Source organism: Narcine bancroftii, chromosome 12 (assembly GCF_036971445.1).
Source record: "Narcine bancroftii isolate sNarBan1 chromosome 12, sNarBan1.hap1, whole genome shotgun sequence".
Classification (NCBI taxonomy): domain Eukaryota; kingdom Metazoa; phylum Chordata; class Chondrichthyes; order Torpediniformes; family Narcinidae; genus Narcine; species Narcine bancroftii.
Window position 1 is genome coordinate 39,967,385 of NC_091480.1, and position 12,050 is coordinate 39,979,434.

Below are 12,050 nucleotides of genomic sequence, written 5' to 3' on the forward strand. Positions count from 1 at the left end.
TGTCCCGAGTGCCATTGAATGTCCAGGAAATTAACTTCACGGGCGGGCCCCTGAACCTTATGCATATTAATGGGCCACCCCCTATCTTGAAGGAAAACCATTAACGTCTGAAGAGCCTCAGGGACAATGGTCTCAGACAGTCCGTGGATAAGGACATCGTCAATATAATGGGCAATTGACACGTCAGGAGGAAAATCAATTGACTGTATATCTCGGGCGCCTACGCTGTGGCAGATAGTGGGGCTGTGAAGGTACCCCTGAGGGAGTCTGCAGAAAGTGTATTGTGCATTCATTTAATGCAAATTGGCCCTGAGACTCCGGATGCAGGGGGATGGAGAAGAATGCATTTGCTGGTCCACCACCCCATATCATGGCCTTGGCCTATCGGGTCGGGAAGCTCTAGGCTATTTCATGTCAGGCCTCTGCCTTGAGGCTGGCTACAGGAGCAGATGGAAAACTAAGAACTTACCGTTCAGACAGCAGCCCGAAAAGGCTGCTCCAGCATCCCGTTCATATCCAGAGGCAACTCGTAGGGCCCTCCGGATCTGACGGAGGCAGAGCGACTGGTGCTGTAGCACCACCCGTCATAAAAACGCAGCAGAGCAATGGCCGTCTTCCCTTGCCCATGATCCCACAGGCAACTGGAATCGCTCTGGTTCCCAGAACAGTTCCAGCTGCCTGGGGAATTATGGGTAGGGAAGATGGCCATTGCTCTGCTCCGTTTTTATGACGGGTGGTGCTACAGCACTGTTATCTGCCCACTTACAGCTCCTGCCAGCCTCCGCTGCCCCGAGGGCTCCTGTTACCCCACCACCCCTGAATTGGAGGGAGAGGGGTGGTGGGGAGATGGGTTGCGTATCATCAGCTGCCTCTAAATAGCCGCTTAGCGCAGCTGTGGATTCAGATCGATCAGTGGAGCACAGCACTCTGCTGATTATCCCTCCACACATTCAGAGAGCTACGTGGTTATGCGTTTTGGCACAGGTTCTCCGCCTTTACATTTGGACTTTTGCCCTATCTGAAAGGGCCTTATTATCTTCCACTAAGGTGACAATGTCTGGGACAGCAGTGGCCAGCGGGTGGGGGGAGCAATTTTATTCAGTTGTCTCTAGTCCACAATCATTCTCAAGGTACTATCTTTTTTCCGGACCAGCCAGACAAGGCTATTGAAGGGGGAGTCTGCAGGTCTGATAATTCCCTGCCATAGGAGAGCCTGCACAGCTTCTGTAATGTCCTGGTAGTCCCCCAGGACGCGGTATTGCCACGTATATGTTATCTTGGAGGGTGGGGGTATGACTATGGGCTCCCACTACCACGAAGGTGAAGCAAACCCCGGTTGGTGTGGAGGAACTGTCCCTGTAATAAATTGATGCCCAAGATGCACTCAGGGGAGGGCACAATGAGGACTACAGTAGGTCCAGGGGGTTGCTTCACAATTGCCAGGCAGATAGTGACTTTCTTCGGGGGCAGAAGGGGTCCCATTTCATCCCCCGGGATTGCCCAGGATAATGGTGTGCTGTGTGCCTGTGTCCACAAGTATTAACCAGTGCTGTGTATTGCCCTTTCCCCAATGTACCACTACAAGAATGTGTGGCCTCAGGTCCCCTGGGCAGGAGAGGTCAGAATGTGTGGCCTTCATCCTATCAGAGAGGATTGGGGGTCTGCCGCGCACTGCTGGCGGGCTGCTCACGCAGGACAAGAGTCAACATCTCCTGCAGCAACTGCTGCCTGATCTCAGCCTTAATGGCTGGGGAGATGGGGTCAGGTGGTGCGCTGGGGGGTTGGTTGTATGGTGTGGGGACTGATGTCGCTCCCAGCATCTGGCTTCCGGTCTGGTCAATGGCCTCCTCATAGATCCCATTGATCAGGGCCAACTCTCTGATAACCCAGGTACCCTCCCCTACTGTGTCGGTCCACCAGCTGGGCAAGCTCCTTAGGGGAGAAATCCCAGGTCTCAGTTGTTTCCGAGTGGCCCCTGGCCAAGCTTCCCCTTACACAATATCCTCCAGCACGCATACAGGGCAGGTGTGGGTCCCCATCAATGCTAGTGGGGTCCACCCCAGCGCGCAGCAGATCGAAGTAGAGCCATTTGCGTGGCACAGAAGGACTCAGGTTCCAGGTTCTGGACTCCGCACTGCGGACTAGGGCAGGTGCCTCCCGCAGCATATATTCCAGCCCTTCCAGGAGGGTAATAGCTTCGCATTCCGACTTCCCTGTGGTGGGGCCCATGAGAAGCAGGACAACAGACTTAAGGTTGGTTGCTACGGTAGTTACAAGGTGCCCCGCGAGCATGCCAGTCACCCTCATGTTTTCAATAAAATTCTAGTCAATGGCCTCCTCATAGATCCCTTTGATCAGGGCCAACTCTGATAACCCAGGTATCCTTCCCTACTGTGTCGGTCCACCAGCTGGGCAAGCTCCTTGGGGGAGGAATCCCAGGTCTCGGTTGTCTCCGAGCAGCCCCAGGCATGCCCCCTGGCTATCTCCTCATCGCTCTGCTCCTCTCTGCAGAGGACCTGGGATCGTGTGGAGACGGGTCAGGCTTGGAAGGACTCAATGGTTTGGGTGGGGGGGGGGAACAAGGACAGTCATGGTGGGACCCCAACTCTCTGGGCATCCCTTCTCCATTACTTTCCATCCAGATGTCCCCATTTCCCAGCCAAGCGTCTGGCTGCTTTTCCCCCCCCCCCCCCCCCACCCCCGCCACCCAGACCAAGGCTCTAATTTTAATCAGGTCTGGTCGCCAACCAGACCGACAGGCTGCCTGCGCCTGCTGGAGCTGCACCAAGTCTGCAAGCGACCTCCATGTCTCGGGTCTCCAGGTTGTTTGCTCTGCTTTGGGCAGCAAGAAGTGCCTCTTGCAGCTCTGTCCCAGGGCCTCTGTTTCCTTGTCTCTTTGGTCAGAGACAGCCTGCAGCTTTCCCACCAGCTGATTGACAATCCCTACGTGGCATCTCAGCAGTGACGCCAGCGGCCAGTAGGCACCCCACTTGCCTTGGGAAACCCTGACACTTTGAGGAGGGCTACCACGTGGTGTCCCATTCACTCACCACAAGGGTCCAATTGCTCAGACCAGTCCACGGGTTTTCCAAAGTCTGCTAGCATGCTGGCCAGACTCGCAAATCCCTTCCTATCATCGGCCCACCTGGGAATTCTGTCTTTGGGATCAGTACTGGCTTTCTTTCCCCTATTCCAAAACATTCCTCTCTGGTCTGTGCTTGGCCAAAAACCGTTGGGATCCTGCTCGCAGTGCCAATTGTTATAGGGGTTCATGTGGATCCCACAGGTTAAGAACCAGACCAACATCAAGGTACAAAGCACAAGTTTATTTTGGGGATCCAGACAGGGCAACAAAGTTGAAATGCTAAATGAACCTATACACACACACACACACACACACACACACAAGGGGTAAATATACTCTTTAGATAACTAGGGAGAAACTGACAGAAACTGGGGAAATTACTTAAAAACACATACAGTCAGAATCAAGATGATACTACATGCCCCACCCTTTGACTGGTACGGACAAGGCTCTAGCTACCTATCCTCGGGACTCACCCCAATCCAGTGCGAAAGGTGATACTTATGGCCATGAGGAGTCCAAAGAGACAGAACAAAGGGGCACATGGCCTTTTATAGTTCTGCAGGCAGTATTGGGGGGCCAATCCCTCAAACCAATGGCCAACCTCATTGGTTGCTGTGGCCAATGGCTCGAAGCCAAGTGCAAGGGCTCAACAGGGATTAGCCTAGGTGATTCACCTGGGTCAATTGGGTGAAGGTCAGGGCTGAGTCCAGGCAGGCTGTCTGGACTGTAGGACCTGGTAATTTAGATGCGCCAATTGCAAGGGTCACCTTAATAGCTTGGGTTGAGTCTTGACCTTGATATGCATGTGATGTGTCCTTCGATAGGAGCGCAGCAGAGCCACCATGTGGTGGCCGCAGCCTCTCCATTACACTGGGTAATTACAAAATAGCTTTCAACATCTCTCAGACAGTGGCAAGGAGGCAGGTGGAAGAGAACCATGAAATTTCAAGGCAGAGAATGATCTGTTTGTCCAAAGGTATCTGCAATAATTGAAACAGAAAATGGAAGTACTCAACCGGTCAGACAGCATCTGGGAAGAAACAGTGTGCTTCAGATGGATGGCTTCTTATTACAGCCTTGAGCAAGCAGATGTGTTTAACATTGCTGCATGGGTAGAGGAGTGGGGAGATCGAATGACTGTGATCAGGTGGAGGTGAATATAAAATGGTGATAGCTGAAATAATTTTTACATTTTAAATTTGGACATACAGCACGGTTACATGCCCTTCCAGCCATGAGCCCAAATACCCCAATTAACCTATAACCCCCCCCCCCCCCGTACGTTTTGAAGGGAGCACCCAGAGGAAAAACGCAGATATGGGGAGAATAGACAGTGCCAGATTTGAACTTGGGTCGCTGGTACTGTAATAGCATTGCGCTAACAGTGCCACAGGATGTGAAAAAAGTTTGTTATAAGCAGCTAATCTATCTGGAGAAGGGGAAAATAGTGCAAAGAAAAAGGAAGGGGAAAACATTTTAATGAAGATTTAACAGTTGCTGGAAATCTAGAATACAGAAAAATGGATAGGCTCAGTTCGTCCAACAGCGTTCAGTATTTACCAATTCGGTTTATCGATCTGTTATCTCGTTTGCTTCAAACCACTTCTTTTCAATGTGACTCCAAGAAATCAGTTTTTATTCAGATATGAATTTTTCAGGATATGGCCGTCACTGACAAACTCAGCATTTATAGCCCATTGGCAGGAATAACTTGTGAGGAAAGATTGCGCAAATTGGGATTGTACTCGCTGGAGTTTAAAAGATTGAGAGGGGATCTCAGAGACATATAAAATTCTGGCAGGACTGGACAGAATGGATGCGGAAGGGATGTTTCCAATGGTGGGGGAGTCCAGAATCCGAGGCCATGGTTCGAGGATAATAGGCAAAGCATTTAGAACCGAGATGAGGAGGAATTTCTTTACCCAGAGGGTGGTGAATCTGTGGAATTCATTGCCACAGAGAGCAGTAGAGGCAGGTTCATTGAATATATTTAAGAGGGAATTAGATCTATTTCTTCAGTATAAGGGAATTAGGGGTTACGGAGAGAAGGCGGGGATGGGGTACTGAACTTTAAGATCAGCCATGATCTCATTGAATGGCGGAGCAGGCTCGAAGGGCCGAATGACCTACTCCTGCTCCTATCTTCTATGTTTCAAATCCTAGTTACTCTGAAATGTTAGGCCACTTTCACGGGAAGTTGGAGTGTACTTCGCAACAAGTAGAAGAACAATTCTGGAGAAACTCAGCAGGTCAAACAGTGCCCTTTATATAGCAAAGATAAAGATACAGAACTCATACAGCAACATACGTGCATATGCTGCTCTTCAACGACTACAGCTCAGCCTTCAAATCCATTATCACCTCAGTGTTGGTCAACAAGCTCTGAACCCTGGGCCTCTGCACCCCTCTCTCTGCAACTGGATCCTTGACTTCCTCATCGGAACACCACAGTCAGTACAAATTGGAAACAACTTCTCCTTTATTGACTATCAGTACAGGCGCAGCCCAAGGATGCGTGCTAAGCCCACTGCTCTACTCACTATATACCTATGACTGTGTGACCAGGCACAATTCCAATGCTATCTACAAATTTGCCAATGAGATCACAGCTGTCGGGAGAATCACAAACTGTAATAAGCATACAGGTAGATCAGCTCTAGAGTGGTGTCACACCAACAACCTTGCACTCAAAGTTAGCAAAACCAAGTAGATGATTGTGGACTTCAGGGGGAAGTCCGAACATGATCCAGTCCTCGTCAAGGGCGCAGTAGTGGAGAGGGTCAAGAACTTCAAATTCCTGGGTGTCATTATCTCTGAGGATCTGTCCTGGAGCCTCCATGTCAACGCAATCACAAAGAAGGCTCGCCAGTGGCTATACTTAGAGGTGTTTGAGGAGATTCGATGTGTCCCCGAAGACACTCGAAAACCTCCACAGGTGTGCTGTGGAGAGCATTGGGTTGCATCATTGTCTGGTACAGAGGTGCCAACGCTCAGGACAAGAAAAAACTCCAGAGGGTTGTTAACTTGGTCTGCGACATCATGGACACCAGATTCACTCCAGTGTTGACATCTACAAGAGGCAGTGTTCTTAAGAAAGCAGCCTCTATCCTCAAGGATCCTCACTCTGCTTCCATTGGGAAAAAGGTACAGGAGCCTAAAGATAACATTCAGCGGCACAAGGACAGCTTCTTCCCACTGCTTTCTGATTCCTGAATGATCAATGAACCAACACAACTGCCTTACTTTGATTTTTCATGCACTATTTTTATTTATTGTTATATAAATGTTTACACTGTGACGCCGCCACAAGACAACAAATTTCATGATTTGTTCATGACAATAAATTCTGATTCTGGCATAACATATTTTGGGCTCGAGTCCTTCATCAAAGTATACTATACCTTGAAGAAGGGCTCAAGCCCAAAACGTTGGTTCTGTATCTTTATCTTTGATATATAAAGTCTACTGTTTGACCTGCTGAGTTTCTCCAGCATCGTATCTTTACTTCAACCACGGTGTTCTGCAAACTTTTGCGTTTTACTTCTTGAGTAAACTGTGTTATGGATCTGAAGTCACGTATAGGCCAGACTGCATAAAATTACCTCTCCTAAGAACATGAGCAAACCAGATCATATCTTACAACAATCCAGGGTTGCTCTTTTTTTTCTGAATATTATATTTTGAGAATTTCAATCAACATGTAGTCAAAATGAAGAATAATCAAAAAAATCATTATCAATAATATTAACAAAATACAAATATCGATCCACACCTTGATATTAAAGGAAGAAAAATGAGTCAGCATGTAACTCAATTATTATAAAGAAAAAAAATTACATTAATACTACAAAAATGCAAATTCAATGTCCATGTTGAACCAAAGGGAGAAAAAGATCATAGAAAGAAGAACAAAATAAGAGGAACACTCCCGCCCCCTAGAAGCAAGAAGAACAAGTAAGAGAAAGAATAAGAAAAGGAAAAGATTTGCTTCACCTCACATAAATTCCACTCCCATCAAAGGACAAATAACCTCTAGGGTCCTTGGCACTAAGAGCACTGGGTGGAGGGGAGAGACAGGAGGGGGGAATTGTTAAAGATTTACCCCAATGTACCTTAGGTATGAATTCCATATTCTTAAAAATACATCCTACCTGTTCCTGAACTTGTAGGTCATCTTCTCCAGGGGAACACAATGATGGATTTCTATCTTCCAGCAGGCTAAACGTAGTTGGGAATCTGATTTCCAAGTAATTGCTATGCATTTCCTGGCCACTGCTAAAGCAAGCTTAATGAATTTTAATTGATATTTCGACAGCGTCATTTTAGGTCTCACATCTTCTAAATTCCCCAATAAAAATAATTCAGGTGCCTGAGGGTATTGAATTCCTGTAATTTTTTCCAGGAGATTACGCAAATCTTCCCTGAAAGGCCTCACTTTAGGGCATGACCAGGTTGAATGCAAGGAAGTGCCTATTTCTTGACCACATCAAAAGCACTGGTCTGATATTTCCTTTTCAGTTTATGTAACTTTGTGGAGTAAGGAATAGCTGATGCAAGTTATATTGCACCAGCTGATACCTTACATTAATCATGTTCATCATGCTGTCCTGACATAAAGTTGGACCAGCAAAATGGATCAATTTCTATATCCAAATCTGATTCATACCTTTGTCTTGATTATCAAGCCCTTGTTCAGGGGTTCCCACCTGAAGTAAGGAATACATTTTTGACATAAAGTATTTTGTGCCCCCTTTAAAACCATAGTCTCTATTTTGCTACACTGCGGTAAGGTTAGTGCTGGACCCAATTTTCCCCTTAAATAAGATCTTAACTGAAGACAGTAGAAAAAAATGTATTTAAAACTCCATATTTTTTCCTAATTTGCTCAAATGTCAAAAATTGTCCCTGCTCATAACAATCCTCAATACACTTAACCCATCTCTGGGACGAAGTGTCAAGGATTTTATTATCAATTGTTAATGGAATCCATATTGTAATCAAATGCATTAATAGGGTGGCTTCTTTAGAATGTAATAAATTTATTTATTTCTAAATAAATTTAGAATTCCATTTATATATATAAGGTTATCCTCTCACCTACTTTGTGCAACTCCAAATTTACACCTAAAGACTTGTGTCCTCCATTAAAGAGGGAGGTGACAAACTTCAATTGGGTTGCCCAAAAATATTTTTTTGAAATCTGGGAGCATTAATCATTCCAATTTATAATTCCAAGTTAATTTATCAGTAGGCTTACCTTTCCACAGAAACTTTCTGATACATTTATTAAGGTTTTGAAAGAATCTCTGAAGCCTAGGAACAGGTAAACTTTGAAAAAAAATACAGTACAACTCCAATTATCTGAAATTGGATTCTCCAAAATCCTCTGTTTATCTGGAAATTTTTTTCAGAGCCGAACTGACCGGGGATGCAGTGCTCCAGCGGCAGCAGCAGACCTCAGGCTCCCAGCAGCAGACCTTGGGATCCCTGCAGCAGCTGGAACCTTGGGCTTCTGGCAGCGGCACTAGCTGACCTCAGGCTCCTGGTGGCGACAGCAGCGGACCTCGGGCTCCCACAGGGGCAGTAGCAGACCTGTTGCTCCCGGCAGCAGTGGGGACCTCAAGCTCCCAAGCAGGGGCAGGACCTTCAGGCTCCTAGCACGAGCAGGTCCTCAGTGAGGAGGTGTCCATGATCGGTGTGGCCAGCATGTTTTTTGGGAGAATTAAACATTATTTTAATGCTTAAAAAACATTACCTTGTTGTTTATACACTGTTACAAGTGATTTGCTGTTGCTTCTGGGGTGCCTTTTAAAAAATGACCAGTTCTCCAAAAAAATCGTTTATCCAAAATTTTCCCGGTCTCAGCCATTTTGGATAATCAAAGTTGTTCTGTATTGTACTCGAGGCAGCACATTCATTTTAATACAGTTGACCATTCCAAACAAAGTTATTGGGGGGGTCACCATTTATTAAGATCATCCTCAGTTTTCCGAAGCAAGGGCAGATCATTCAACTTATATAAATTCTAAAGGTTGTTATCTACCTTGATTCCTAAATATTTAATCCCATTGAGCGGCCACTTAAATTGAGAATTTCTCTTAATTTGTTCATAATTCCCACCCATAAGTAGCATAACTTTCCTCTTGTCCCAATTGACTTTATAACCCGATATAATCCCAAAATCTTCTAATTTAGACTACAATTTTTGTTATGACTTAACTGGTTCTGTCAGATATATCAGAACATTATCAACAAATTAATTGATTTTATGTTTTTCCTGATTGAACCTGTGTGGATCAGTTCAATAGCGAGGAGGTAAAGAGATGGAGATAATGGACAACCTTATATAACCATATAATAGTTACAGTAGAGAAACTGCCATCTCGACCCCTCTAGTCCGTACCGATTTAAGTGATCTCTAGTCTCACTTACCTGCACCCTGCCCATAACCCTCCAATCCCCTCACATCCATGCACCTATCCAACTTTTTCTTAAATGACAAAATTGACCCTGCTGCAACCACCTCTTCTAGAACGTCATTCCACTCAGCCACCACTCTCTGAGTGAAGAAGCTTCCTCTCGTGTTACTTCTAAACCTTTGCCCCCTAACCTTTAACTCATGACCCCTCTTTCCAATCTCACCTACCCGCAAGGGGAAGAGGCTATTCACACCTACTCTATCAATCCCACTCATAATTTTAAATTCCTCTATCAAATCCCCCCTCAACCTTCTACGCTCTAATGAATAAAGACCCAGTCTTTTCAATCTTTCTTTATATTCTAGATACTGCAATCCAGGCAGCATTTTAGTAAATCTTCTCTGCACCCTCTCTACGTTATTGATATCCTTCCTATCATTTGGGGACCAGAACTGCACACAGTATTCCAAATATGGCCTCACCAACACCTTGAACAGTCTCAACATCACTTCCCAACTCCAAAATTCTATGCTTTGACTTATAAAGGCCAGCATACCAAAAGCCTTCTTCGCCACCCTATCCACATGAGATTCCACTTTCAAAGAATGATGAACCGTTATTCCAAGATCTCTCTGTTCCTCTGCATTCCTCAATGCCCTTCCCTTCACTGCATATGTCCTGTTTTGATTATTCCTCCCAAAATGAAGCATTTCACACTTATCACTTGTCTGGTAAGTCTGGACAGTGGAAGTCTAGCCTGATGAAATTTGGCCATTAGTTATTCTTTAGCTTTAGGTTCCTTGCTCATTATTATTATTTTTTTGAAATCCCAAATCTTTAGATGAATTGCATTTCCACATCTGCCACATGGGATTTGAACTTGGGCTGCTGAACCACTGTCACACCCTTCATTGCATAGGTTCCAGCGTTCTTATTCTTGTAAACTTCCTGGTTTGTGGAACCTGAGATTTTGTGTCATTTGCACCACATTTTTTTATATACAGCAGAGCGATTCTTTTGGAGTGACATCACTTCAATTCTGAGTGCTAATATTTATCTCATTACAAGTAGAAAATATATCTGATTGTGGAATTGATGAGTAATACAGATTGTGGTGGGAGGTGGAAGATATGTTAAAATACATCAACTGTTTGGAAAGAATGAGCTTGATATTGTGTTCTTGTGGTTCTTCAAAGCCACTGTTCTAAAAGAAGAAACTCTAGTAGACTGATATCCCACTCTGTTGGGCTTTTGGTGGCTTGGCTTCTCTATGCACTCATTTTATATTCACAGGGATTGCTCTCTGAATACTGAACTTCATTATGCTTGGTTCTCCATCTAGAATTTCGTCCTGGTGAGCCTTGGAAAGGTTATCAAAATATTGACCCTGAAACTGACCCTTACGTCACTCCTGGCAGTGTAATGACCAATCTGTCAATCTCTACTGCCCGGGATCTTGACCTCCTCAGGGACAGGAACAATAGTAAGTCTCAACTTCGTAGAGTTATTTCAACTGAAGGTGTGTTGTAGATTTGTACCGAGAAGTGTAGCCATTGTTATAATAAAGGAAACTTGACAGCCAATTAGTGACAAACAACCAGAAAAAAAAAACCAGGAAATCTCTTCCAGTAATGTTGGTTGAAGGATATGTATTAGCCAGAACATCAAACACACCAATCAGAAAAGACAATTGGAGATTTGGTTTGTAAATACATCAAACTGGCCAATCTGACAACCAGTCTATATCAGCATTTACAGTCCACTCCCTGCACTACAGAGGCTGTCATAGCTTCAGAGGATGGTGCATCCAGCAGTGGATGAACAATCCAGATTATGCTGGATAAAGAATTGCTGGAGGAACTCAGCTGGTCACACAGCATCCAGGGATAGAAAACGTCAATCAACATTTCGGGTCAAAATCCTTCATCAAGACTCCGATAGAATAGGTGAAATTACATGAAAAACGAGGAAAGAAGCAAAATCATGTCTGGATAATATTTAGACATCAGATGACATGTGGCAAGTCACATTCTCCTTGTAATTGGGAATAGACTAATTGAATGATAATTAGTCAAACTGGATTTGTCCTCCACTTTCCAGATTGAATGTACCTGGGATGTTTTCCATGTTGTTAGATAGATACCAGTGTTGTAACCCTAGTAGAACAGCTTGGAATCAGGCACAGGCAGTTCTAAAGAGTAGGTTTGCAGAACTAGGCCAGGATAATATTTGGACCAGTACTTTGAGCTGTTTCTTGGTATCATGTGAAAATAGATTTCACCGATGACTGATTTGTGATCAAAGTACTCGAAATTGTTGCAGATCGACTGAAATATTTGGTCACCATTGCTAAGACTATCTTTTTTAATTTAATTGGAGTTTTTAACACTGAAAATTCTGTATCTGCTCTTGTTGGCCTTTAAACTTGTGTCAATGGATTATTAATCCAGATTGTTGGTTTACTAGTTCTGTAACAACCATTGCACCCCATACCTCAAGATGGTTGGGTGTCCATTTCATTGCCTAAACCATTTCCAGTATAA

The 12,050-nt window shown here is 44.8% G+C and overlaps 1 protein-coding gene across 11 annotated transcripts in view; it reads left to right on the forward strand.

The window, feature by feature from the left end:
• Positions 1-12,050, forward strand: part of LOC138747402 (trinucleotide repeat-containing gene 6A protein-like) — a 243,894-nt gene that overhangs the window by 222,645 nt on the left and 9,199 nt on the right. For all 11 annotated transcript variants that reach the window (XM_069906581.1, XM_069906577.1, XM_069906578.1 and 8 more), the window contains one exon: positions 10,850-10,990. In XM_069906581.1, the coding sequence (XP_069762682.1) occupies positions 10,850-10,990 (141 nt within the window). The remainder of the gene's footprint in view (positions 1-10,849; positions 10,991-12,050) is intronic.